This window comes from Nicotiana sylvestris, chromosome 9 (assembly GCF_000393655.2).
Source record: "Nicotiana sylvestris chromosome 9, ASM39365v2, whole genome shotgun sequence".
Classification (NCBI taxonomy): domain Eukaryota; kingdom Viridiplantae; phylum Streptophyta; class Magnoliopsida; order Solanales; family Solanaceae; genus Nicotiana; species Nicotiana sylvestris.
Window position 1 is genome coordinate 16873433 of NC_091065.1, and position 26231 is coordinate 16899663.

Consider the following 26231-nt stretch of genomic DNA (forward strand, 5'->3'; position numbering starts at 1 on the left):
AAAGGCTTCAAATAAGAGAGGATTTTTCACGTAATAAACAAAAGTAAGAAAAATGAACTAAAAGAGTTGATTTTCTTAAAAGAATGGTTTAAAAAGATTTAAAAGAAACAAAGAAAACAAAGGAGAAGGGGGGTCCTAGGTTTATTAATAATACGGATCACCCCACACAACATCCGGTAATCACTCCTCAGTGAGGGGCTACACGTGATGTTATTGCGTGGTCATCATATCCATATCTACCCTTTCCCACCCTGTTAAGGTATTAAAGCGCGGAATGGTCTCATTTACTTATTGCATGCTATTACCCGCCCCAATCCTATCAGCCCCGGAGGCACTAGGGACTACTAATCTTAGAGGGAGGAGGTATTGAGCTTATTTGTGATTTCAAAAGGTAAAATACTAAGGCGACAAATAAAACACATATAGCGAGTTTGGGGAAAGCATATAAACAAATAAAAGGGCTCAAACAGACATCCTTTAAACCAAAAAATCACATAATGTAGCATGACTTGCATGTACTGTTTTAGGTCTGATTAAAAATTAAAGGGTCGAGGCAGACTGATTTATTACATAGTTCAGATAAGAAGCTCGAATCAGGCATGCCTTCTAGTTGTTGCATATAAAATCTGATTCAGTTTATAAACTTTCACCCTATGGCTTGCCTAAGTGTTAGACGAAGACCCTATAGGCATGATATCTACTGATTCCAGAAACAATGAAGTAAACATGAATACATACTGGTTTAAGAAAAAAAATCGTTTGTTATTAAAGAAAGGTGAGTTTTAGCAAAAGAGCACAAGTCATTTGTGATTGGTTTTAAACTTATAAGCAAATGAAGCGATTCAGATTCGTTTAAAGCTCCTATAGGCATGATTTCTATGTGTTGTCGAGTTTGGAAATTTTTACAGACATAACAAGATTGCAGAAATCCTATAGGCAGCATCTAAATGCTGTACTTCGTTTAAGCCTATGAACATGATATCTAGATACAGTTAGTTATTTAAGCCCTATAAACAGGTTTGCCTAGTGACAGATGCATATGCAAGATTCGGATTTCCAGTTAACTATGAGCATGGTATCTATATGAGAGATGCAGAAATTTAACTATAGGCAGGATATCCATATGAATGCAGAATTCCTTATAGGCATAGTATCTATATATGAAAGTGCAGAATTCCTTATAGGCATAGTATCTACATATGAAAGTGCAGAATTCCCATAGGCAGGATATCTATGTGATATGCAGAGATCAGAAATTCCCTATGAGCAGGATATCTACCCCTTTTACATACATAGTTATTCCCCCTTTTTCACCAGCCATCCCAATAGTTTATTACAAAGTTATTACAGTCCAGAAAAATAAAGTAAAGAAAATACATCAGAAGTTGAAAATTACAATCAAGGAGAGTCGATTCAAACTTCCTGTCTGAAGTATGGAGTAAACCAACTCCAAAGATCATGTTTCAAAGCCTTTCTACCACTTGGGTGTGTCAAAGTTCCCTAAGAGTTTCATAAGAACTCCGGGCAGTGCTTACATCCAAATGTATCGCCATATTAAGCCAAAGTGCAGTGTGGAAGGGCCAGCCCTCAGGTGTCCAAGTTCAGAGGGAACTCAAGGTCCCAAGGCAAGGCTCATAAGAGGGGGGCAGAACTTAGAGACTAGGAGAGAGTGCAAGTGCAGAATTCTGAAAGGGGAAAAAGGGAAGGGAAATAGTACAATAGGGATATATGGAATGAGGGATTGCGAGAGCACAAGAAGAGAAGGTTGATGGGCATACCCAGCAATAGGATGTGCTGGCATACCCTCCAGCCTGTTTAGAGGTTAAGACCCCATTGGTTCAAAGCTCAGTTCATGGACAACAACTCATATTGCCATGCCCTAAGCCACCATTTACAATCACATAGGGGTAATGGGATATGGAGCAAAGATTCACAACAAAAACAGGCAGTAGAACATAGGCATTACAAAGCTAAATGTTGAACTCTACAGAAAATAATAAAGTAGACATGGATACAAAGACTGTAAGTAAACACATTGGGGTGATGCTGAAACTTAAATCAGGACATACCAGTTTCGAAGAAATAAGTAGAAAAAGCAGTAGTCTTGTAAAACCCAAAGTGCAAACAGGAAGACAGAATACTGTAAGTGTGAGTTTAGAAGAGATTGTGAAATTGTGAAGTCTGAAGTGTGTGTTTTGTGAAAAGGGTCGTGCCTTTTATAGTGTAGAAAGCAAGCAGAAATAAGGTAAGAAAATAGTTTGAAAAATGATTGTCAATCAATTACACAAGGCTTCCCTTAATTAAGGGATTCAGATTCAAAACGAGTAAAAACTTTTAAGGAAAGGAATTGAATAAACACTTTGTGTAAAGCATGCAATTGAGGGCAAATACATAAAGGTTATTTAAGGACAGGGTTTTGACAGTACACGGTTTGTGCAAATAAGGTAAGGGAGTCAATTAACAGCCAATAAATCACAAGGTCTGAGATTTGGTATGAATGAACCAAGTCAGAAAAGATGAAGAAGGGTTTTACTTAAGTCGAGTAACAGAGGAAATCAGTAAAAGATGGAAAGAAATCAATCAATCTATATTCAGAAGGAAGTTTGCACTAATTGCAAATTTGAAAACCATTTAGAGGAAAATTCATCACATATTAGGAGCATGTGAGCATGAAAAAAGACTGTCGTGTAAATCAGTAGAAATTCCAATGTAGAAGAGTTTAGCAAAAGGTTCAGCATTGTATGAAAAAAAGATGTCCAAACTCAGTTCAGAGACTCAAAGTCAGTCTGAAAGAGTTAAGGGTTCTAAAATAAAACCCTAGTTCAATCAAACCTCGGCAGAACCCCCAAATTCTAGGGTTTCCCCCTTGAATCAAGTACAGAGATGAGGAGGCAAGTAGTCGAATCGAAACATGTTTAGAGGTTTCAGAAAAAACTGAAACTTCTAACATGCTTCTTCCAGCAACAGAACTCATGAATAACATGTAAATACAGTAGAGGGGTTCAAGGCAAACAGAGTAAAGAAACTAATTCGAAACATGATGAGAAAAGACTGATAAGAACAGTAGAAGAAAGCATGCTTAAGAAGATCCTTTTAAAAGAAACTTAAACAAAGTTCAATAGAAGAAAAATAGTAAGAACACTTAAGAACACGGTAGAAGAATACAGTAGGCGAAACATACCAGAACATAGTAGAAGAAAATAACAGGACATAGTAGAAAAGCATACAAAAACATAGTATAGAAAGCACAGTAGAAGAACATACAAGAACGAAATATAGAAAGCACAGTAGAAGAACATACATGGTAGAAGGAAAAAATAGAACACAGTAGAGGCAAATAAACACAAAAGAAAAGGAAAAGAAAGTGAGAGAAACACTTAAGCATTTTCAGAAAACCCTAAATCATAAAAGAAAGACTTTGAAAAATGTAATTTTTGAAAGAAAAGTTAGGGAGATCGTTTGAAAACTCAAAGAGAGCACATATACACAACGGATCTAAAGATATCGGAGAGAACCTCAAAGGGTTAGGGTTTCAGAAGAACCCTAGAAATGAGAAAGGCTTTGAAAAGGTCACCGATCTGAGTCGGAGAGGTCAGACCCAGGCTCAAAATACCATGGTACGCCGGAGCAAGGCCGGCGATGACTATGGAACCTTGAATCGACAGAGGTCTGGGTGCAAACCTTCGAGGCCTGGCCTCGAATCTTCAGGTATCAGGTGTGTAAGAGCAAGGGAAGGTGAGTATAGGGCCCTCACAGCTTGGGAAACCATGGTTTCCGGTGGGTTTCGAGGTAGAAGATGATGAGAGGTGGCTAGGGTTAGGGAAGGGTCAAGAGAGTTTGAGAGAGGAGAGGGGTTTCAGAGGCGGCGGGTGAATGAAAATGTTTTTAGGGTTGAGGTGTTTGTGAATTAAAAAAGGAAAGGTAGAATCGTGGCCGTTGATCATTTTGATCAACGACCTGGATCAAAAGGGGAGCCGGGCGGGTTGGATAACGAGTCAAGGGTCGTGTAATTTAAAATTGCAATTGGGTTTAATTGGGGGGTTGATTTGGGCTACAATTGAAATGAAATAGGGTTAGTATTTAAATAGCCACTTTTCCCCTTTTCATTTTATAAAAAATAGTAAATGATTTCTGGAAATAAATTAAAGGTACCACACTAATTAATAATTTATAAATATTAAATAAAAAATACTAGAATCAATTTTTTAATTATAAACACAATTAAATCTTACAATAGGCTGAAATTGCAATTATATGCAATTTAGCTTTAAAAATACTAAATAAATTTGTAAAAATGTGTGAAAATTACCTTAACTTTATTTTGGTATAAATATGAGAATAAAATAAGTTAATCACCAAAATGATAATTTGAGGAATAATTATTGGTTTTTGTACTGCTAAAATTGGGCAATAAATTGTTTTAAAAATCTTTAAAAAATTAGGAAAAATACTAAAACATCTGGAAACACTTATATATGCATACATATGATATTTTGAAAGTATTTTTCATTTATAAAAAATATACAGGGAAAGGTATCAACAACTGCCCCTCTTTACCTGGGAAGGATGAAAGAGTTATCGGGTAAATATATGATGACCAATTTTGACCAAACGGAATAGTTTGAAGATTTTGACCGAGCTCTAGCTCCTGAACTGCCTACATATCCCTGATCTTACAGAAATCAGTCCATATGTAGTTCAGGATCTGTTGGCGGAATATGCCGATGGAGATTTTCCGAGACGTACGCGATATTTGGGCTAGGATGGATGGTAATAGTCTAATAGGGTTGCGGGAACTGGAGCGGGATTGCTCCTGCTGGGATGGTCGTTGCTCGCCGGTTTACCTGCAAATGAACAATATGTTGTGCGGAAATTTAAACATGATGCAAGTTCCCGTTGGACCATGAAATGTTGTCTTTGGACGGTTAGAATGACGTCCTCAGACCATGATGTCCTGAGCCATGAAGTGTATAATAAGGATTCGCAGGCCATGAAGTGGTGCTCTCGGGCCATGAGAATGATGCCTCCGAACTATGACGCCTTTCAATAATGATATGCAAAAGATAAAAGGGGTCCTCAGGCCATGACATGGCGTTCTCGGGCTATGAAAATGGTGCCTCCGAACAATGACGCCCTTGGATGATTCAGCGATCTTTCAGCCTATGAAATGCAGTAGGTGGCGATCTTTCAGCTAATGCAAATGTAAATAAGGTGGCGATCTTTCAGCCATGCAAGATATAAATAAAGTGGCGATCTTTCAGCCGATGCAAGATATAAATGCAGTGGCGATCTTTCAGCTGATGCAATATGTAAATAAAGTGGCGATCTTTCAGCCAATGCAAGATGTAAGTAAAATGGCGATCTTTCAGCCATGCAAGATGGAGGTAGAGCTTAACCTCGGAAGGCATAATAGTAGCCTTATGCAATGCAGAGAATGCAGATGGAGACAGAGCTTAGTCTCGGAAGGCATAATGGTAGCCTTATGCAATGCAGGAAATAAAAGGTGAATAGTAATAAAATTTCTTAGCTGATAGCTGATTGCGATATTGTGGCTACTGGGGATATTGTGCGCGGATAGCGACCGTGAATATGTGTAATAGTTCTGAGAGTTGTGTTCCTGAAAAGTATGAGTTGTATATTCGATGATTTTGCGACTTGGGTACCTGCATCCAAAGAAAAATCGTGAGTTTTGCAAAGGGGAAAGGTTAGTTCGTATTCCCGTCGACATGCTCGGCTCTTGTTTGCGTATCATTGGGGTAGCGTTGCTAAACAGAGCAATTTTGGTAACAGACATGCATGATTTAGTAAAAAATATAGTATAGATACATAATCGAGAATAGTTTTCTTTAGATGAACCGACGACTGCGACGTGGTTCAAGACATTGCAACTTCTCTTGCTCCAAAATTTTGAGGGCCCTCCTTAAAATTCTGCCCCAGTTTACTGGGCTGTTGCTTCTGACGGCTGTTGCTTCTGACGAATGGCTGGAATTGACTTTGGAATTTTGAGGGTCCTCCTTAAAATTCTGCCCTAGTTTCCAATAGCGGGGGAAATGGAAATTTTATTGAATTGTGACCGAACCCATAGGGCTGCCTAAGTATCCCCTATTAAACGGGAATCAGGTCAGGCGTAATTCAAATTACATCATATAAGGAAAACATAAAGATTATACATAGTATCGCTTGACTGCGTCTGAATTGATCGGCTTTGGCCAAACTTCTCCGTTCATTTCTACAAGTACGAGGGCTCCTCCTGTAAGAACCCGGTAAACCATGTACGGACCCTGCCAATTGGGAGGGAATTTCCCTTTGGCTTTATCTTGATGCAAAAATTTTTTCTTTAACACCAGCTGTCCCGGTGTGAATTGTCTAAGCTTGACTCTTTTATTGAAGGCTCTGGACATTCTGTTCTGATAGAGCTGACCGTGGCAAACTGCATTCATTCTCTTTCCGTCTAAAAGAGCTAGTTGCTCGTAATGACTCTTCACCCATTCTGCGTCGTCGAGCTCTGCTTCTTGTATGATCCTTAAGGAAGAAATTTCTACCTCAGAGGGAATGACTGCCTCTGTATCGTAGACCAGCATATAGGGGTTGCCCCAATTGATGTGCGGTCTGTGGTGCGGTACCCCAATAAAGCAAATGATAACTTCTCGTGCCACTGTTTATGCTTCTCTATTATTTTCCTCAATATCTTCTTGATATTCTTATTGGTGGCTTCTACGGCTCCGTTCATCTAAGGTCTGTAGGCTGTAGAATTCTTGTGTTTGATCTTAAAGGTTTCACACATGACTTTCATCAGGTCACTATTGATGTTGGAACCGTTATCAGTGACAATTGACTCAAGGATCCCGATGGCAAACGATACGGTCGCGGACAAAATCTGCCATGACTTTCTTAGTCACTGCTCTGTAAGATGCTGCTTCAACCCATTTGGTGAAATAATCAACTGCTACTAGGATAAACTTGTGCCTGTTTGATGCGGCAGGTTCGATTGGTCCGATAACATCCATTCCCCAGGCGACGAACGGACACGGCGAGCTTGTTGCATTAAGCTCATTTGGAGGCACCTTTATCATGTATACATGTATCTGGCAGCGATGCCACTTTCGGACATACTGGATGCAGTTTGTTTCCATAGTTATCCAAAAGTAACCAGCTCGGAGTATTTTCTTTTCTAAAACAAAGCCATTCATATGTGGACCGCAAGTCCCTGCATGAATTTCCTCTAATAGCATGGATGCTTCCTTTGCGTTGACACACCTTAGCAATCCCAAATCAGGAATCCTCCTGTACAGGATTCCTCCGGTGTGAAAGAAATTGTTGGATAACCTCCGAAGTGTGCGCTTCTGAGTAGCGTTTGCGAGTTCTGGGTATTCTCTTTTTGCCAAGTATTCCTTGATATCATGAAACCAAGGCTTTCCGTCTGCTTCTTCTTCGACATGAGCACAGTAAGCAGGCTGATTATGGATCTTTACCGGAACGAGATCAATGAAATTCTTGTCTGGATGTTGTATCATGGATGATAGGGTAGCCAGTGCATCGGCGAATTCATTATGGACCCTGGGAACATGTTGGAATTCTGTCTTTGTGAACCTCTTTCTCAACTCCTGTACATGATGCAGATAAGGAAGTATTTTGGCGTTCTTGTTCGCCCATTCTTCTCGGACTTGATGTATAAGCAAGTCTGAATCCCCAATTACTAGCAACTCTTAGATGTTCATGTCAATGGCCATCTTGAGCGCTAAGATGCAGGCTTAGTACTCAGCCATATTGTTGGTGCATGGGAACCTGAGCTTGGCAGATACCGGATAATGCTGACCGGTTTCTAATACTAGGACTGCTCCTATGCCAACTCCTTTGAAATTTGCTGCTCCATCGAAAAACATTCTCCAACTGTCATAGGATTCTGCAATGTCTTCTCCTATGAATGATACCTCTTCATCAGGAAAATATGTTTTCAGGGGTTCGTATTCTCCGTCCACGGGATTTTCAGCAAGGTGATCTGTTAGTGCCTATTCTTTGATTGCTTTCTGAGTCACGTAGACAATGTCAAATTGACTCAACAGGATTTGCCACTTGGCCAGCTTGCCAGTGGGCATGGGCTTCTGAAAGATGTACTTCAAGGGATCTATTATTGATATAAGATATGTAGTATAAGCACAGAAGTTGTGCATCAACTTCTGAGATACCCAAGTCAAAGCACAACAGGTGTGCTCTAACAGAGAATATTGAGCCTCGTACAGGGTGAACTTCTTACTGAGGTAATAGATGGCCTGCTCCTTCCTCCTCGTTTCATCATGCTGCCCCAGAACACAACCGAACGCTCCATCCAATATTGCAAGGTAGAGTAATAGAGGTCTACCCGGCTCAGGCAGAACTAAGACTGGTGGTATTGATAGGTATTCCTTGATTTTTTCGAAATCTTTTTGGCAATCATCAGTCCATGTGGTAGCGGCGTCCTTCTTCAACATCTTAAAGATCGGCTCACAGATGACCGTAGATCGTGCTATGAACCGGCTGATGTAGTTAAGTCTCCCAAGAAGCTCATTACGTCCTTCTTGTTCTTTGGCGGTGACAGTTCTTGAATAGCTTTGACCTTAGATGGATCCAGTTCTATCCCTCGGTGACTCACAATGAACCCAAGTAGCTTTCCAGCAGGAACCCCGAATGCACACTTTGCGGGATTCAGTTTCAGGTTGTACCTTCGCAGTCTATTGAAGAATTTCCTCAAATCTTCCATTTGATCAGTGGCTTTCTTGGACTTGATAATAATATCATCTACGTACAACTCTATCTCATTGTGTATCATATCATGGAAGATGGTAGTCATGGCCCTTATGTAGGTGGACCCTGCATTCTTTAACCCAAACGACATCATCTTGTAACAGTACATTCCCCACGGCGTAATGAAGACCGTTTTCTCAGCATCTTCTTCATCCATCCAGCGAAACAATCTACAAATGATTGCAACTCATGCTTGGCGTAATTGTCAATCAGGATGTATATGTTCGGCAAGGGGAAGCCATCCTTTGGATTGGCCCGATTGAGATCCCGGTAGTCGACACAGACTCTGACCTTCCCATCCTTCTTTGGCACCTGCACAATATTGGCTAATCATGTCGGATATTCTACTACCCTGAGGACCTTAGCTTTGACCTGCTTAGTGACTTCTTCCTTGATTTTCAGGCTCATGTCGGGTTTAAACCTTCTGAGCTTCTATTTTACCGGTGGACATGTCGGATCAGTTGGCAATTTGTGGGCCACAATAGATATGCTCAAACCAGTCATGTCATCATATGACCAGGCGAATATATCCTCATATGCCTTCAGAAATTCTGTGTATTCTTCCTTTTCTGACGGTGACAAATGAACGCTGATCTGAGTTTCTTTGATATTTTCTACATCTCCCAGGTTAACAATCTTAGTCTCGTCCAGGTTGGACTTAGGTCTGTTCTCAAAATTTTTAACCTCTTTAACAATCTCTTCCGGTATATCATCTTTCTCTAAATATATGTCTGTTTGTTGCGTTGTCTCGTTGCATGTCACAACCATTGGTTTATCAAGATATGTAATAGTAATGCCCGAGGATTTCCGGGCTTTGGTGGTTCTGATGGTCCAATTGTTGAGGCATGCTCCTCTGCTCACTGCCTGTATGGAAGGGCCTTTGGATCTTGTAGAATTTAATGATGATGCCAGAGTGCACGAACTAACCTTTGGGGAGGGGAATAAATAAAACAAAAGTAAAAACAAAAAAGGTAACAAGTCAGTGCGAATTATAAGAAAAAATTTAAACACATAGTGCAAGAATGTAAATCGTGTCCTAATTTGGGAAACCTCTTGTGCCTGAGGTAGGCCTAGAGACAAGTTGATTTGGAGAACATAGAATGCTAAATGCCTCATTTTATTAATAAAAGTAGAAGAATCCCAAAACGAAGCTAAATAACAGGAAATAAAATGTCACTAGTGGTCATTGGCCTTATTACATTCATAAAGAGAAAAAACAAATTCCTATCTATTTGGTCCCAGCAGGACCTTCCTCAGTTTGAATGCTCTCGTTAATCAAATCCTCCAGCTCGCATAGGTTCACCAGTAGAAATGTCTTTGCCATGTGTTCTCCTTCGTTTCCTTCAGCGTTCCGGTAGTCGGTGACTCTCTTCCTCACTTTCCCTTCCAATTCCAGCAGACTGTACTCTAGATATTCCAACTTTTCGCTAGCTTTGGTGGCCCTCTCTTTCCACTCGTTGATTTGGTCATTTGATGGAAGACTCCTACACCAGTCTAGCAAGAGTGAGGGTATGCTAACCATACCGAAGTTGGGGACCTCGTTCTTCATTTTCTATAAAACAAAAGGGTTAAAACCCTACCCCTACCAGACTTGGCTATTTAAATATCAATAATTGGCATAAAAAAATTTAGTTCTCCAAATAAATGCACAGAATGTGATAGTGTCTGTTTGGGTTTTAGGGAAACCCAGTGGACTTTGGACAAGGACATCTTAAAGAGTCATTATGCGGACAACATAACTGACTTGGCTAGGTTTGACCATGATGCATGCATAGTTAAACAGAGTAAGGTTTCTATGGGGTTTTAGACTGGTACCCTTGAGCAGACAACTCAAGGGAGAAAGGCACGGAATCGTCGACTACACCGTTGATTGACTAGTTTTACCGTAAATATGCCTTTTTCGGATTTATTGGTGATAATATTAGAAGAGCGCAACCACTCATTATAATCGTTGATATGGCATTTTGTTTGACACGAGTGGAATATGATGTTGAGCATGGTTATGCAAAAATGAAAGCAGGTTGTCACGTATTTGCACATTAGGAAAACTGTAAATACAATAGTTTTTCATAATTTAAAGAGGTGGTAAAGGAAAGCAGTAAAGGAAAAGAAACAAAAAGGCAAGTCAGCTTTGCAATCGAAAAGAAAATTGAATGCTTAAAAGAAATAAACAAATAATTGCGCATAAAGAAGCATAAATCACAATAATAGTCAGAAATGGTAAAAGCTCAAAAGTCATCCCCAGCAGAGTCGCCACGCTGTCACGCCCCCTTTTCCTCGCGAAATCGGGTTTATGACATTTGGGAATACAACTCGTTCCCTTTCGGGAATTGGGTTTGAAGTGAAGAGTCGTCACCTAATGATTTGAGTGCATTAGGACACTAGGGAAGGTTTGATTTGAACAACCAGAGATTGGGTAAGGGCTTGAAATTATCTCAAGGGGAAAGTGTTAGGCACCCCTCAAGATCCACTAGTGTGGTTCCCGACCAAGCTATTATTATGACTTTAAGTACGAACAACACATAGACAAATAAAAGCTTCAAATAAGAGGAGGGTTTTCACGTAATAAACAAAAGTAAGAAAAAGAACTAAAAGAGTTGATTTTCTTAAAAGAAATGGTTTAAAAAGATTTAAAAGAAACAAAAAAAAACAAAAGAAAGGAGGGTCCTAAGTTTATTAATAATATGGATCACCCCACACAACATCCAGTAATCACTCCTCAGTGAGGGGCTACACGTGATGTTATTGCATGGTCATCATATCCATATCTACTCTTTCCCACCCTGTTAAGGTATTAAAGCGCGGAATGGTCTCGTTTACTTATTGCATGCTATTACCCGACCCAATTCTATCAGCCCCGGAGGCACTAGGGACTACTAATCTTAGAGGGAGGAGGTATTGGGCTTATTTGTGGTTTCAAAAGGTAAAATACTAAGGCGACAAACAAAACATATATAGCAAGTTTGGGGAAAGCATATAAACAAATAAAAGGGCTCAAATAGACCTCCTTTAAACCAAAGAAAGCAAATAATGTAGCATGACTTGCATGTACTGTTTAAGGTCTGATTAAAACTTAAAGGGTAGAGGCAGACTGATTTATTACATAGTTCAGATAAGAAGCTCGAATCAGGCCTGCCTGCTAGTTGTAGCATATAAAATCTGATTCAGTTTATAAACTTTCACCCTATGGCTTGCCTAAGTGTTAGACGAAGACCCTATAGGCATGATATCTACTGATTCCAGAAATAATGAAGTAAACATGAATACATACTGGTTTAAGAAAAAAAATCGTTTGTTATTAAAGAAAGGTGAGTTTTAGCAAAAGAGCACAAGTCATTTGTGATTGGTTTTAAACTTATAAGCAAATGAAGCGATTCAGATTCGATTAAAGCTCCTATAGGCATGATTTCTATGTGTTGTCGAGTTTGGAAACTTTTACAGACATAGCAAGAGTGCAAAAATCCTATAGGCATGGCATCTAAATGTTGTACTTCGTTTAAGCCTATGAACATGATATCTAGATACAGTTAGTTATTTAAGCCCTATAAACAGGTTTGCCTAGTGACAGATGCATATGCAGGATTCAGATTTCCAGTTAACTATGAGCATGGTATCTATATGAGAGATGTAGAAATTTAACTATAGGTAGGATATCCATATGAATGCTAAATTCCTTATAGGCATAGTATCTACATATGAAAGTGCAGAATTCCCATAGGCAGGATATTATGTGATATGTAGAGATCAGAAATTCCCTATGAGCAGGATATCTACCCCTTTTACATACATAGTTATTCCCCCCTTTTTCACCAGCCATCCCAATAGTTTATTACAAAGTTATTACAGTCCAGAAAAATAAAGTAACGAAAATACATCAGAAGTTGAAAATTACAATCAAGGAGAGCCGATTCAAACTTCCTGTCTGAAGTATGGAGTAAACCAACTCCAAAGATCATGTTTCAAAGCCTTTCTACCACTTGGGTGTGTCAGAGTTCCCTAAGAGTTTCATAAGAACTCCGGGCAGTGCTTACATCCAAATGTATCGCCATATTAAGCCAAAGTGTAGTGTGGAAGGTCCGGCCCTCAGGTGTCCAAGTTCAGAGGGAACTCAAGGTCCCAAGGCAAGGCTCATAAGAGGGGGGAAGAACTTAGAGACTAGGAGAGAGTGCAAGTGCAGAATTCTGAAAGGGGAAAAAGGGAAGGGAAACAGTACAATAGGGATATATGGAATGGGGGATTGCGAGAGCACAAGAAAAGCAGGCTGATGGGCATACCCAGCAATGGGATGTGTTGGCACTCCCTCTAGCCTGTTTAGAGGTTAAGACCCCATTAATTCAAAGCTCAGTTCATGGACAACAACTCATATTGCCATGCCCTAAGCCACAATTTACAAACACATAGGGGTAATGGGATAGGGATCAAAGATTCACAACAAAAACAGGCAGTAGAACATAGGCATTACTAAGCTAAATGTCGAACTCTACAGAAAATAATAAAGTAGACATGGATACAAAGAGTGTAAGTAAACACATTGGGGTGATGCTGAAACTTAAATCAGGACATATCAGTTTCGAAGAAATAAGTAGAAAAAGCAGTAGTCTTGTAAAACCCAAAGTGCAAACAGGAAGACAGAATACTGTAAGTGTGAGTTCAGAAGAGATTGTGAAATTGTGAAGTCTGAAGTGTGTGTTTTGTGAAAAGGGTCGTGCCTTTTATAGTGTAGAAAGCAAGCAGAAATAAGGTAAGAAAATAGTTTGAAAAATGATTGTCAATCAATTACACAAGGCTTCCCTTAATTAAGGGATTCAGATTCAAAACGAGTAAAACATTTTAAGGAAAGGAATTGAATAAACACTTTGTGTAAAGCATGCAATTGAGGGAAAATACATAAAGGTTATTTAAGGACAGGGTTTTGACAGTATACGGTTTGTGCAAATAAGGTAAGGGAGTCAATTAATAGCAAGTAAATCACAAGGTCTGAGATTTGGTATGAATGAACCAAGTCAGAAAAGATGAAGAAGGGTTTTACTTAAGTCGAGTAACAGAGGAAATCGGTAAAAGATGGAAAGAAATCAATCAAGCTATATTCAGAAGGAAGTTTGCCCTAATTGCAAATTTGAAAACCATTTAGAGGAAAATTCATCATATATAAGGAGCATGTGAGCATGAAAGAAGACTGTCGTGTAAATCAGTTGAAAAATCCATTGTAGAAGAGTTTAGCAAAAGGTTCAGCATTGTATGAGTTAGTTCAGAGACTCAAAGTCAGTATGAAAGAGTTAAGGGTTCTAAAATAAAACCCTAGTTCATTCAAACCTCGGCAGAACCCCCAAATTCTAGGGTTTCCACCTTGAATCAAGTACAGAGATGAGGAGGCAAGTAGTCGAATCAAAACATGTTTAGAGGTTTCAGAAAAAACTGAAACTTCTAACATGCTTCTTCCAGCAACAGAACTCATTAATAACATGTAAATACAGTAGAGGGGTTCAAGGCAAACAGAGTAAAGAAACTAATTTGAAACATGATGAGAAAAGACTGATAAGAACAGTAGAAGAAAGTATGCTTAAGAAGATCCTTTTAAAAGAAACTTAAACAAAGTTTAATAGAAGAAAAATAGTAAGAACACTTAAGAACACGATAGAAGAATACAGTAGGTGAAACATACCAGAACATAGTAGAAGAAAATAGCAGGACATAGTAGAAAAGTATACAAGAACATAGTATAGAAAGCATAGTAGAAGAACATACAAGAACGAAATATAGAAAGCACAGTAGAAGAACATACATGGTAGAAGGAAAAAATAGAACACAGTAGAGGCAAATACACACAAAAGAAAAGTAAAAGAAAGTCAGAGAAACACTTAAGCATTTTCAGAAAACCCTAAATCGTAAAAGAAAGACTTTGAAAAATGTAATTTTCGAAAGAAAAGTTAGGGAGATCGTTTGAAAACTCAAAGAGAGCATAGATACACAATGGATCTAAAGAGATCGGAGAGAACCTCAAAGGGTTAGGGTTTCAGAAGAACCCTAGAAATGAGAAAGGCTTTGAAAAGGTCACCGATCTGAGTTGGAGAGGTCAAAACTAGGCTTAAAACACCATGGTACGCCGGAGCAAAGCCGGCGATGACTCTGAAACCTTGAATCGGCAGAGGTCTGGGTGCAAACCTTCGAGGCCTGGCCTCAAATCTTTAGGTATCAGGTGTGTAAGAGCAAGGGGAGGTGAGTATAGGGCCCTCACAGCTTGGGAAGCCATGGTTTCCGGTGGGTTTCGAGGTAGAAGATGATGAGAGGCGGCTAGGGTTAGGGAAGGTTCGAGAGAGTTTGAGAGAGGAGAGGGGTTTCAGAGGTGGCGGGTGAATGAAAATGATTTTAGGGTTGGGGTGTTTGTGAATTAAAAAAGGAAAGGTAGAATCGTGGCCGTTGATCATTTTGATCATTTTGATCAACGACCTGGATAAAAAGGGGAGCCGGGCGTGTTGGATAAACGGGTCAGGGGTCGGGTAATTTAAAATTGCAACTGGGTTGAATTGGGGGGTTGATTTGGGCTACAACTGAAATGAAATAGGGCTAGTATTTAAATAGCCACTTTTCCCCTTTTCATTTTATAAAAAATAGTAAATGATTTCTGGAAATAAATTAAAGGTACCAAACTAATTAATAATGTATAAATATTAAGTAAAAAATACTGGAATTAATTTTTTAATTATAAACGCAATTAAATCTTACAATAGGCTGAAATTACAAATTTTGCAATTTAGCTTTAAAAATACTAAAAAAATTTGTAAAAATTACCTTAACTATATTTTGGTATAAATATGAGAATTAAATAAGTTAATCACCAAAATGATAATTGGAGGAATAATTATTGGTTTTTGTACTGCTAAAATAGGGCAATAAATTGATTAAAAAATCTTTAAAAAATTAGGAAAAATACTAAAACATTTGGACACACTTATATTTGCATACATATGCTATTTTGAAAGTATTTTGCATTTATAAAAAAGTATACAGGGAAAAATTGGGTATCAACAGTCGGGCCTTTTTTGCTACCGGTGCACCGGAATCCGGCTAGCTCGCTAACCCTTCCAGCCCGGTCCAGCCTAGTTTATGTTGTAATTTTTTTTATTTTAAATTCTGACCGTTTCCAACGGTCAAAATAAAAAATGACCGTTAGGCAACTGCCATTTTTTGCACTTTTAGCCATTTCGGCCTATCTCCTTACTAAAATAGCCCCTTCATCCCCTAATAATTGATAAATTACATTCTTAGCCTTTTAATAACTATAAATAGCTCCCCTCTTCTTCATCTTTTCCCACAACTTGCTCTCTTCTTCTACTCTATTTCTCTGTCAATTCCCTTTTGATTATTGAATTGCTTATTGCTCTCAAGTTCTCAATTAATTAATATTTCAAGTTTATCAATTATTTATGGTAGCCACTACAATATTATAATTATCAAGTGAAGTGTGGTTACCATTTTTGTTAGGTTCAAGTTAAATCATGCACCGTACTTCTTGAGTGCCCTCACATGTTTGGGAACACTTTGAGGTGGTAGAAGAAAATCAAAAGGTTCGCAAAGTTCAGTGTAAGAACTGTGGTCTAGTCTTTAATGTTCGTCGAAAGGGGGGAAGGCACAGCTAGTTTAAGGAGGCATATCAAGGGTTGTCTTGAGTGTCCTCCACCAATTCGTATTTTAAGTTGATTTGAGACAATTTGTGTTATTTTAAATTTGTTAGACTTATTTAAGCTTATTGTGTTAGTGTATTAGACAAGTTAATTTGAAGTATTATTATGCAATGAAAATATGAAATGAAAGCCTTTGAAGTTTGATCCTTACATATTGGTCTTATAAAATAATTTTATGTAGCCACTTAATTTTAATTTTCAAATTTTATAATTCAAATTTCAATTTTAAAATTTAATTTTAAAGTTTAAAAGTTTAATTTTAAGCCTTAATTCTAAGCCTTAAAAGTTTGAAAACACTTAAATATCAAATTGAATATGAACAAAAAATATACTAAAAAAAAGTAACTGATGGTAGGCTATAATCTCATGTTTTAGTCGCTTTTTGCACTCCAATTTAATACACCTTAGTTGAATTTGAGCTTTAATCGCTAGTGTTTTGCTCTAATTGTATGTTTTATGCCTTGTAGGAGTGATTCTGAGCCATGTAGATATTATGGAATGAATTCAAGTGATTTGGAGCTTTGAAGTCTAAGTAAAAGCCCAAGAAATTAAGCCAGGATCGTGTTCGGGGATCAACGGATGATAGTGCAACGAAACAAAGAATCGAGTAGGCATATTATGCACTGTCTAGTAAAATACACATAACTCTTTGTTAAGAACTCCATTGGGCTACACAATATATTGTTGGAAAGATAATTCAAAGGGCTACAACTTTTATGTTTTATGTTTCTTCATATTTCTAACAGAACAGGGTGAAAAGTGCGCAGCCGCGAACTGACCGTGCATATGGGGCAGCAAGTGTGAAAAGTGCGCGACCAAGTGCGCGGCCACGCACGTCCTGTCCGGGAAAAGTGTCCTTTTTTTGCATAGGAAAAGGTGTATTTGTTTTCCGACCTTACTTGGTATATATGCATGGAAACACGGTATTTGGAGGACTTTTGACATAATTTAGACCTAAGGAAGCTAAGAAGAGGAGGGAGAAGCAAGAGCACAAGGATTTCACCATTCATTCTCACCCAAGACAAGGGTTTGGATGTTTATGTTTTTCTTTGACTTAAACTTACTTTTGATGAATTTCTCCATATCCATAGAGTAATTATTCCGTAGGGATTGATGGATTTGGTGTTTTGAGAATTTTTTGTAGATAGTAACTCTAGTTTTATGTATTGAATCGTTTTAGGTATTTTTATGGTTGCATATTTATTCACATGCTTATGTAATCGAAAGAGGCTAATTTGTGGTGTTTTGCATTATCTTGTTGGTTGAATTCGTTGATTCTTCTTAGTTATCGAAAAAGAGACTAGTTGAATTAATGTTTAGACCTATTTAGAAGGATAATCGAAAGAGGTTCTCCTAAAGATTAACCCACTACGAATTCTTGCATATCTTCACTGAGCCTAACTTAGTTTATATTGTGAGGTTGAGACTTAATCGAGAGAGGAGTTTCTACTGAACATTCAAACTAATAATAGAGTGAATTCGAGAGACTCACTTGAACTATAGATTGAAGTAACTAGAGTTGATTCCTAAACAAGTACCTTGCACCTATCCAATCAACCCCTATTTTCTCTCATTGATATCTTCTTTGCTTACTCTTGTTGTGATTGTCATTAGCCAATAATTTAGACTTTTAGTAAATTTTAGTTTTAAATCATACAACTATAAAGTGTTAATCATCTTGGATAGCAATTAAAACTAGAAGCTACGAAAATACTGTTTAAATCCAATCCCTGTAGATACGATAATTTTCTATACTATATTCAACTAGTGAGCCTAAGTTTATACGTCGGTTTTGCGTTCGTCAGTAACCCGGCTCGGTTCGGCCCCATTAAGCCCGAATCCGGACGGGCCTACCAAAACCCAAAAATTCCCAGCCCATTACTAGCCCGGAACCCCCAGCCCACTAACAGCCCGGAACAATAATCGGATGAGCTATTTTTTTCGTGTCCAGCCCGAACCAGCCCGTTCGGTTAATACCTTTAATTTAGAGCCGCCAAAATGGCCTTGGTCCGTGAGACCAGCCCAACCCATCCCGCTACTTGGATAGGTTTGGGGTGGCTTTTTTAGCCCATTTAAAACAGAGGCTTATAAGCCCGGCCCAAGTTAGCCCACTAGCCCTTGAGGCTTGACTAAGGTTGGGCCTGGGCCGGCCGGTGGGCTAAAAAGTTATTAAATTTAAATTAAATAACTATTAAATATTTATTATTTTAAAAAAGTAAAAGCTAAAATAACTATTAAATATAATCCCCATTCCCCAACCCTAGATTACTCTTTTACCCTTTCATATCAACTAGAATTTAGATTTTTGACATACATGTAATATGACAAAATTAGTTTTTCATTTGCTTAATTAATAACGAACTCGAAAAGTTTTAGGTGGCCAAAAATAATTTTTTTTCAAAAGAAAATATTACTTTAAGTGGCCGATGATCATTTTGGATTATTTTAATATATTATTAATTGTCATGACCCGGATTTCTCACCCTCGGGAGTCGTGATGACGGCTACTAGTGAAAGCTAGGCAAGCCAACCATTTGAATTATTTACCTTTTTCCCATTTTAATCCTTTAACAATTATGAACCAACATTATGTAAACAACGGAATTTAATAAGCGAAAGAATAGAATATAACCATTTAAATATTTCCAATACAAATCCTTAAACATAAACTACCCAAAACTTGTGTCACAATTTCATAGACGGTCTAGGAATACTACAAATAAGGGTCCGAAAAATAAATACAACACTGTCTTTGAAATACATAAATGAAACAGGATGAAAGGATAGAAGGTGACGCCAAGGCCTGCAGACGCCTGCAGGACTACCTCAGATCTCCAAATGGACTGAAGGCAGCAACCCAAAGCTAAGGTCCGTAAGCTCCAGTACCAGGATCTGCATACAATACAGAGTGTAGTATCAGCACAACCGACCCCATGTGCTGGTAAGTGCCTAGCCTAACCTCGGCAAAGTAGTGACGAGGCTAGGACCAGACTACCAAATAAACCTGTGCTGTTAAATCATATACAGCGGAAAATAAAAGCAAACTTTTACAATTAAAGATAGGAAAGGGAAATCATGCTGCGGGGAACAACAAGTAGCAACCGAAACCAATAGTTGAATGTAAAGAACACCATAACTCAATTATCAATAGAAATCAGGAAAATCAAAGACAAGTGCACGGCATCACCCTTCGTGCTTTTACCTTACATAATCATGACGCGGAATGATCCTTCATGCATTATCACTCATATAAAGGCACGGAATTGTACATCGTGCGGCACGATATCACCCTTCGTGCATTAACACTCTCTTACAAATATCATACACGACATCACCCTTCGTGCTTTAACACTCTCTCACAAAAATCATGCACGACATCATCCTTCGTGCTTTAACACTCTTCCTTACCCAAACAACAATCACAATGCAATAAGGGCAAGGGAATAAATAAAATCACAATAAAAATCCCGGTAAGGGAATAATAGTACAACAATCATATCCCGGCAAGGGAAACAATACCAAAACAATAACATCCTGGCAAGGGAGATAACACTAAAACAACAATATCCCGGCAAGGGAGACAATATCATAATCCTCTTTTCTTTTTAACATTTACCTCACAACTCAATTCACAATTTGAGCCAATACTCTATAATGTTCAATTGACAATTATACTTCCACAAATCATTTTATAACTTGAGCCAACACTCTTCAATATTCGAATACCAATATTACTTCCACAAGCATTTTTCAACAATAGAAATCATCACATAAGGTATGAACAATACAAACGGAGTCACATTAATCATAGTATAAGATCTTGTCGTATTTGCGACACTGAAGGAATCCAGTCCACTTTGTATTTGCTAGGGACCCTTCGCAATTGCGATATCGCTTTTGCGATAATTATGTTGCATTTGCGACCAGGGCAGCCCGAGCCATCTTCGCATTTGCGATAAAGATCGCATTTGCGGGCTCGCATTTGGCGAAGCCTGCAGGCCTGCAACATACCAGCAATTTCCTAAGTCCAAACTTCACTCTGTGGCCTATCCAAAACTCAACCGAGCCCTCAGGGCTCCAAACCAAACATGCACGCAAGTCCAAAAACATCATACAAACTTGCTCGTGCGATCAAATCATCAAAATAACATCAATAACTATGAATTTAGCATCAAAATTAAAGAAAAATCGCATGAACTCTTAAGTTCAAAATTTAACAACTGAAGGTCCGATTCACGTCATTTCAAGTCTGTTTCTTACCAAATTTTACAGGCTTGACTTAAATCACATATAAGAACTGTACTAGGCTCCCGAACCAAAATACAGGCCCGATACCATCAAATTCAATTACATTCAATTTTTCCAAAAACTCTACAATTTCAGCTAAAAACGTTTCTTCAAAAATTCATTTCTCAGGCTTGGGACCTCGAAATTCGATTGGCATACGCCCAAGTCCCATATTTTCCTACGGACCCTCCGGGACCGTCAAATCACGGTTCTGGGTCTGTTTACCCAAAATATTGATCGAAGTCAACCTATATTCATTTTAAAAGCAAAATTCATTATTTTCACAGATTTTCACAAAATGGCTTTCCGGATACACGCCCGGACTATGCATGCAAATCGAGGTGAGATAAAAAGGAGGTTTTAAGGCCTCGGAACATAGAATTTATTTCTAAAACAAGTGATGACCTTTTGGGTCATCACATTCTCCACCTCTAAAACAACTGTTCGTCCTCGAACGAACATAAAAAGGAAGTACCTGAGTCGAAGAAAAAATGGGGATAACGGCTCTGCATATTGGACTTGGACTCCTAGGTCGATGCCTCAACAGGATGACCTCTCCACTGAACACAAATAGAAGGGAAACTTTTCGATCTCAACTGACGAACCTGCCAGTCTAGAATAACTACCGGCTCCTCCTCATAGGACAAGTCCTTCCAACTGGACAGTGCTTAAATCTAACATGTGGGATGGATCGTCGTGATACTTTCGGAGCTTGGACACATGAAACACTGGATGCACGACTGATAAGCTCGGTGGCAATGCAAGTCTGTAAGCCACCTCTCCCACTCGATCAACAATCTCAAACAGGACAATGAACCTAGGGCTAATCTTGCCCTTCTTTCCAAATCTCATTACGCCCTTCATAGGCGACACCCGAAGCAACACCCGCTCGCCGACCATGAATGCCACATCACGAACCTTACAGTCGACATAACTCTTTTACCTGGACTGAGCTGTACTAAGCCTATCCTGAATAATCTTGACCTTGTCCAAGGCATCCCATACTAGATCCGTACCCAACAACTGATCCTCTCCCAGCTCAAACCATCCAACCGGTGACCGACATCGCCTACCATATAAAGCCTTATAAAGAGCCATCTAGATGCTCGACTGGTAACTGTTGTTATAGGCAAACTCCGCTAAAGTCAAGAAGTGATCCCACGACCCTCCAATGTCAATGACAAAATCTCGGAGCATAACCTCCAAAATCTGAATAGTACGCTCGGACTGCCTATCTGTCTAAGGATGAAATGTTGTGCTTAACTCAACCCGTATGCCCAACTACCACTGAACTGCTCTCCAGAAATGTGAAGTAAACTGCGTACCTCGGTCCGAAATGATAGACACGGGCACACCATGAAGACGAACAATCTCTCGGATATAGATCTCAGCTAACCTCTCAGAAGAATAGGAAATTGACACAGGAATGAAATATGCTGACTTGGTCAGCCTATCAACAATAACCCACATTGCATCAAACTTCCTGTAAGTTCGTGGGAGTCCAACAACGAAGTCCATAGTGATACGCTCCCACATCCACTCAGGAATCTCAATCTTCTGGAACAAACCACCATGTCTCTAATGCTTGTACTTAACTTGCTGATAATTCAAACACCGAGCCACATACGCAACAATATCCTTCTTCATCCTCCTCCACTAATAATGCTGCCACAAATCCTGATACATCTTAGCGACGCCCGGATGAATAGAGTACCGGGAACTGTGGGCCTCCTCTAGAATCAACTCTTGGAGCCCATCCACATTAGGCACACAAACTCGACCCTGCAGCCTCAAAACTCCATCATCTCCTAATGTAACCTACTTGGCACCTCCATGTTGCACCGTGTCCCTAAGGATACACAAATGAGGGTCATCATACTGTCGATCTCGGATATGCTCTAATAAAGAAGAACGAGCGACTGTGTAGGCTAACACATAGCTGAGCTTAGAAACATCCAACCTCACGAACTGATTGGCCAAAGCCTGAACATCCAGAGCAAGCGGTCTCTCACCAACCGGAATATATGCAAGACTGTCCATACTAGCTGACTTCCTACTCAAATCATCGGCCACCACATTGGCCTTTCCCGGATGGTATAATATGGTGATATCATAGTCCTTCAGTAACTCCAACCACCTTCTCTACCTCAAATTTAGCTCCTTCTGCTTGAATAAGTATTGCAAACTTTTGTGATCCATGAACACCACATATGACATCCCATACAGATAGTGCCTCCAAATCTTCAATGCGTGAACAATGGTTGCTAACTCCAAATCATAGACTGGATAGTTCTTCTCATGAATCTTAAACTATCGTGAAACATAAGTAATGACCTTGCCATCCTGCATCAACACCGCACCAAGTCCAATACGAGATGTGTCACTATAAACTATATATGGCACTGAACATGTGGGCAAAACCAACACCGGTGCCGTAGTCAAAGCTGTCTTAAGCTTCTGAAAGCTTGCCTCACACTCGTGCGACCACCTGAACTGGGCACCCTTCTGGGTCAACCTGGTCATCGGGGCTACAATAGATGAAAACCCTCCACAAACCGACGATAATAGCCTGTCAAACCTAAAAAACTCTGGATTTTTGTAGCTGATTCGGGTCTAGGCCAGTCCTTGACTACCTCTATCTTCTTTGGATCTACCTGAATACCCTCTACTGAAACAACATGACCCAAGAAAGCAACTGACCCCAACCAAAACTCGCACTTCAAAAACTTAGCATACAACTGACTATCTCTCAAAGTCTAAAGAACCACTCTCAGGTGCTGCTCATGCTCCTCCCGACTGGGGGAATAAATCAAAATATCATCAATTAAGACTATCACGATTGAATTCAAGTAAGGCTTGAACACTCAGTTCATCAAATCCATAAAAGCTGCTGGGGCATTTGTCAACCCAAATGACATCACTAAGAACTCATAATGCCCGTACCGAGCGCGGAAAGCTGTCTTAGGGACATCGGATGCCCTAATCCTCAACTGATGGTAGCTAGATCTCAAATCAATCTTCAAAAATACCTTGACACCCTAAAGCCGATCAAACAAATCATCAATCCTCGGCAATGGATACTTGTTCTTGATTGTAACCTTGTTCAACTGTCGGTAATCTATACACATCCTCATCGACTCGTCCTTCTTCTTAAAAAACAACACCGACGCACCCCAAGGCGAGACACTAGGTCTAATGAAGCCTTTATCAAGCAAGTCTTGCAACTACTCCTTCAATTCTTTCAACTCCAGCGGGGCCATACGATATGACGGAATAGAAATGGGCTAAGTGCCTAGATCCAACTCAATTCAGAAGTAAATATCCCTGTCGGGTGGCATACTCGGTAGGTCTGAAGGAAAAACCTCAGGAAACTCACGAACAATAGGCACAGAATCCATAGAAGGAACCTCAGCACTAGAATCACGAACATATGCCAAATAGGCCAAACAACCCTTCTCGACTATATGTCAAGCCTTTATATATGAGATAACACTACGAGTAGAATGACCAAGAGTCCTTCTCCACTCTAAACGAGGCAACCCCAGCAAGGTTAAGGTCATAATCTTGGCATGACAGTCCAAGATAGTGTGGTAAGGTGATAACCAGTCCATCCCCAATATGACATAAAAATCAACCATATCCAAAAGTAACAAATCTACACGAGTCTTGAGACCCCCAATCACAACTATACATGAACGATGGACACGATCTACCACAATAGAATCACCTACCAGTGTAGACACATATACATGAGCACTCAAAGAATCACTAGGCATGACCAGATACGGTGCAAAATAAGATGACACATAGGCGTACGTATATCCTGGATCAAATAGAACTAAAACATCTCTACTACAAACCAGAACAATACCTATGATAACTGCATCGGAAGCCTCAGTCTCAGGCTTGGCTGGAAGAGCATAACATCAGGGCTGGGCCCCATCACCTTAACTACATCTCTGGGACAACCTACTGCTGGTTAGCCTCCACCTCTAGCGGCCTGACCTCCACCACTAATACATCTACCTCCACCTCTACCTCCACCTCCAGTTGGTTGAGCGGGTTATGGAACACTCGGTGCTTGAACCATGGCACGGGAACCTTGATGCTGAGAGCTACTCAATGCTCGAGGGAAAAATCTAGCAATATGTCCCATATCGCCACAAGTATAACAAGCCCTCGGCTGCTGAGACTGCTGACCTTAACGACCTGAATGACCACCTCAAAAACTCTGGAGCGGCGGTGCACTAATAAGAGCTAGTGGTGTACTGTAGGACTGCTGATCGGAATACTGCATAAGAGAACTATGGCCACCTGAAGTACCGTAAGAAACCAAAAGTGCTGACTGAAAAGGACTAAGAGGATGGCCTCTACCATATGAATCCCTGCCTCCAGACGAGGTACCACTGAATTTGCCTGAATGACGAGGCCTCTTATCAGACCCCTAACCACCCTCCTATGATAAAACCATCTCAAGCCTCCGATCCACATTGGCCGCATCCTGAAAGGAAATCTCGCTCCCCGTCTCCTTAACCACCTGAAGTCAAATAGGCTGAATGAGTAACCTCCTCACTCTCTCTCTCTCTCTCAGTGAGAAGTATAAGAAGGGCATGATGGGCCAAATCAATAAACCTGGTCTCGTACTGAGTAACAGCCATAGAACCCTGCTGGAGACGCTCAAACTGCCTCCGATAGCTCTTCCTCTGAGTGATAGGAAGAAATTTCTTCATAAATAGTTGAGAAAACTGATCCCAAGTCAAAGCTGGCAACCCAGCTGGTCTAGCCAAACAATAATCTCTCCACCAAGTCTTGGCGGATCCAGACAAACAAAAAGAAGCAAAGTCGACCACATTGGTCTCCACTATCCCCATGTTCTTGAGAACCACATGACAACTGTCTAAATAATCTTGGGGATCCTCATAAGATGCACCGCTGAAAGTGGTAGTGAAGAGCTTGGTAAACCTGTCCAATCTCCACAAGGCATTAGCAGACATAGCTGCACCATTACCGGTCTGAGCTACCACACCTGGCTGAACTACTCCAACTGGCTGAGCTACTGGAGTCTGAAACTGGGGATCCATCTGCTCTAGAGTGTGAGTAGCAGGAGTCTGGGCTCCTCCTCCAGCCTGAGAGACGACTAGTGGTACAGGAAGCAAGCCTTCCTGGGTGACACTCTCCATAAGGCCCACTAGACTGACCAGAGCATCCTGGAGTACTGGGGTAGCAATGAACCCCTCTGGGACCTTAGTTGGGCCCACCGGAATTGGCTGGGCTGGAACCTCATCATCAAACTCAACCTAAGGCTTCACCGCTGGTGCTTCTGCTCTTGGCTGAGCTTTGCCCTTGCCTTGGCCTCTAGCACGACCTCGATCTATGCCCCTCGTAGGAGATGCTGCTGGGAGCTCGGGCTGTTGATCAGTGAATGAGGAAGCGCGTGTTCTCGCCATCTGCGAAAGAACAAAGTAGAAATTCAATTATTAT

At 40.0% G+C, this 26231-nt stretch overlaps 1 protein-coding gene across 1 annotated transcript; it reads right to left on the reverse strand.

Annotated features, from left to right (window-relative positions):
* Positions 1-25279: 25279 nt before the first annotated feature.
* LOC138877274 (uncharacterized) lies at positions 25280-25831 on the reverse strand. Its single transcript, XM_070156870.1, has one exon. It carries the CDS (start codon positions 25829-25831, stop codon positions 25280-25282), a length of 552 nt encoding a protein of 183 aa, XP_070012971.1.
* Positions 25832-26231: the final 400 nt, after the last annotated feature.

Excerpts from the sequence above, each read along its gene's own strand:
- LOC138877274 (XM_070156870.1), bottom strand. The coding sequence starts at position 25,831 with ATGGATCCCCAGTTTCAGACTCCAGTAGCTCAGCCAGTTGGAGTAGTT.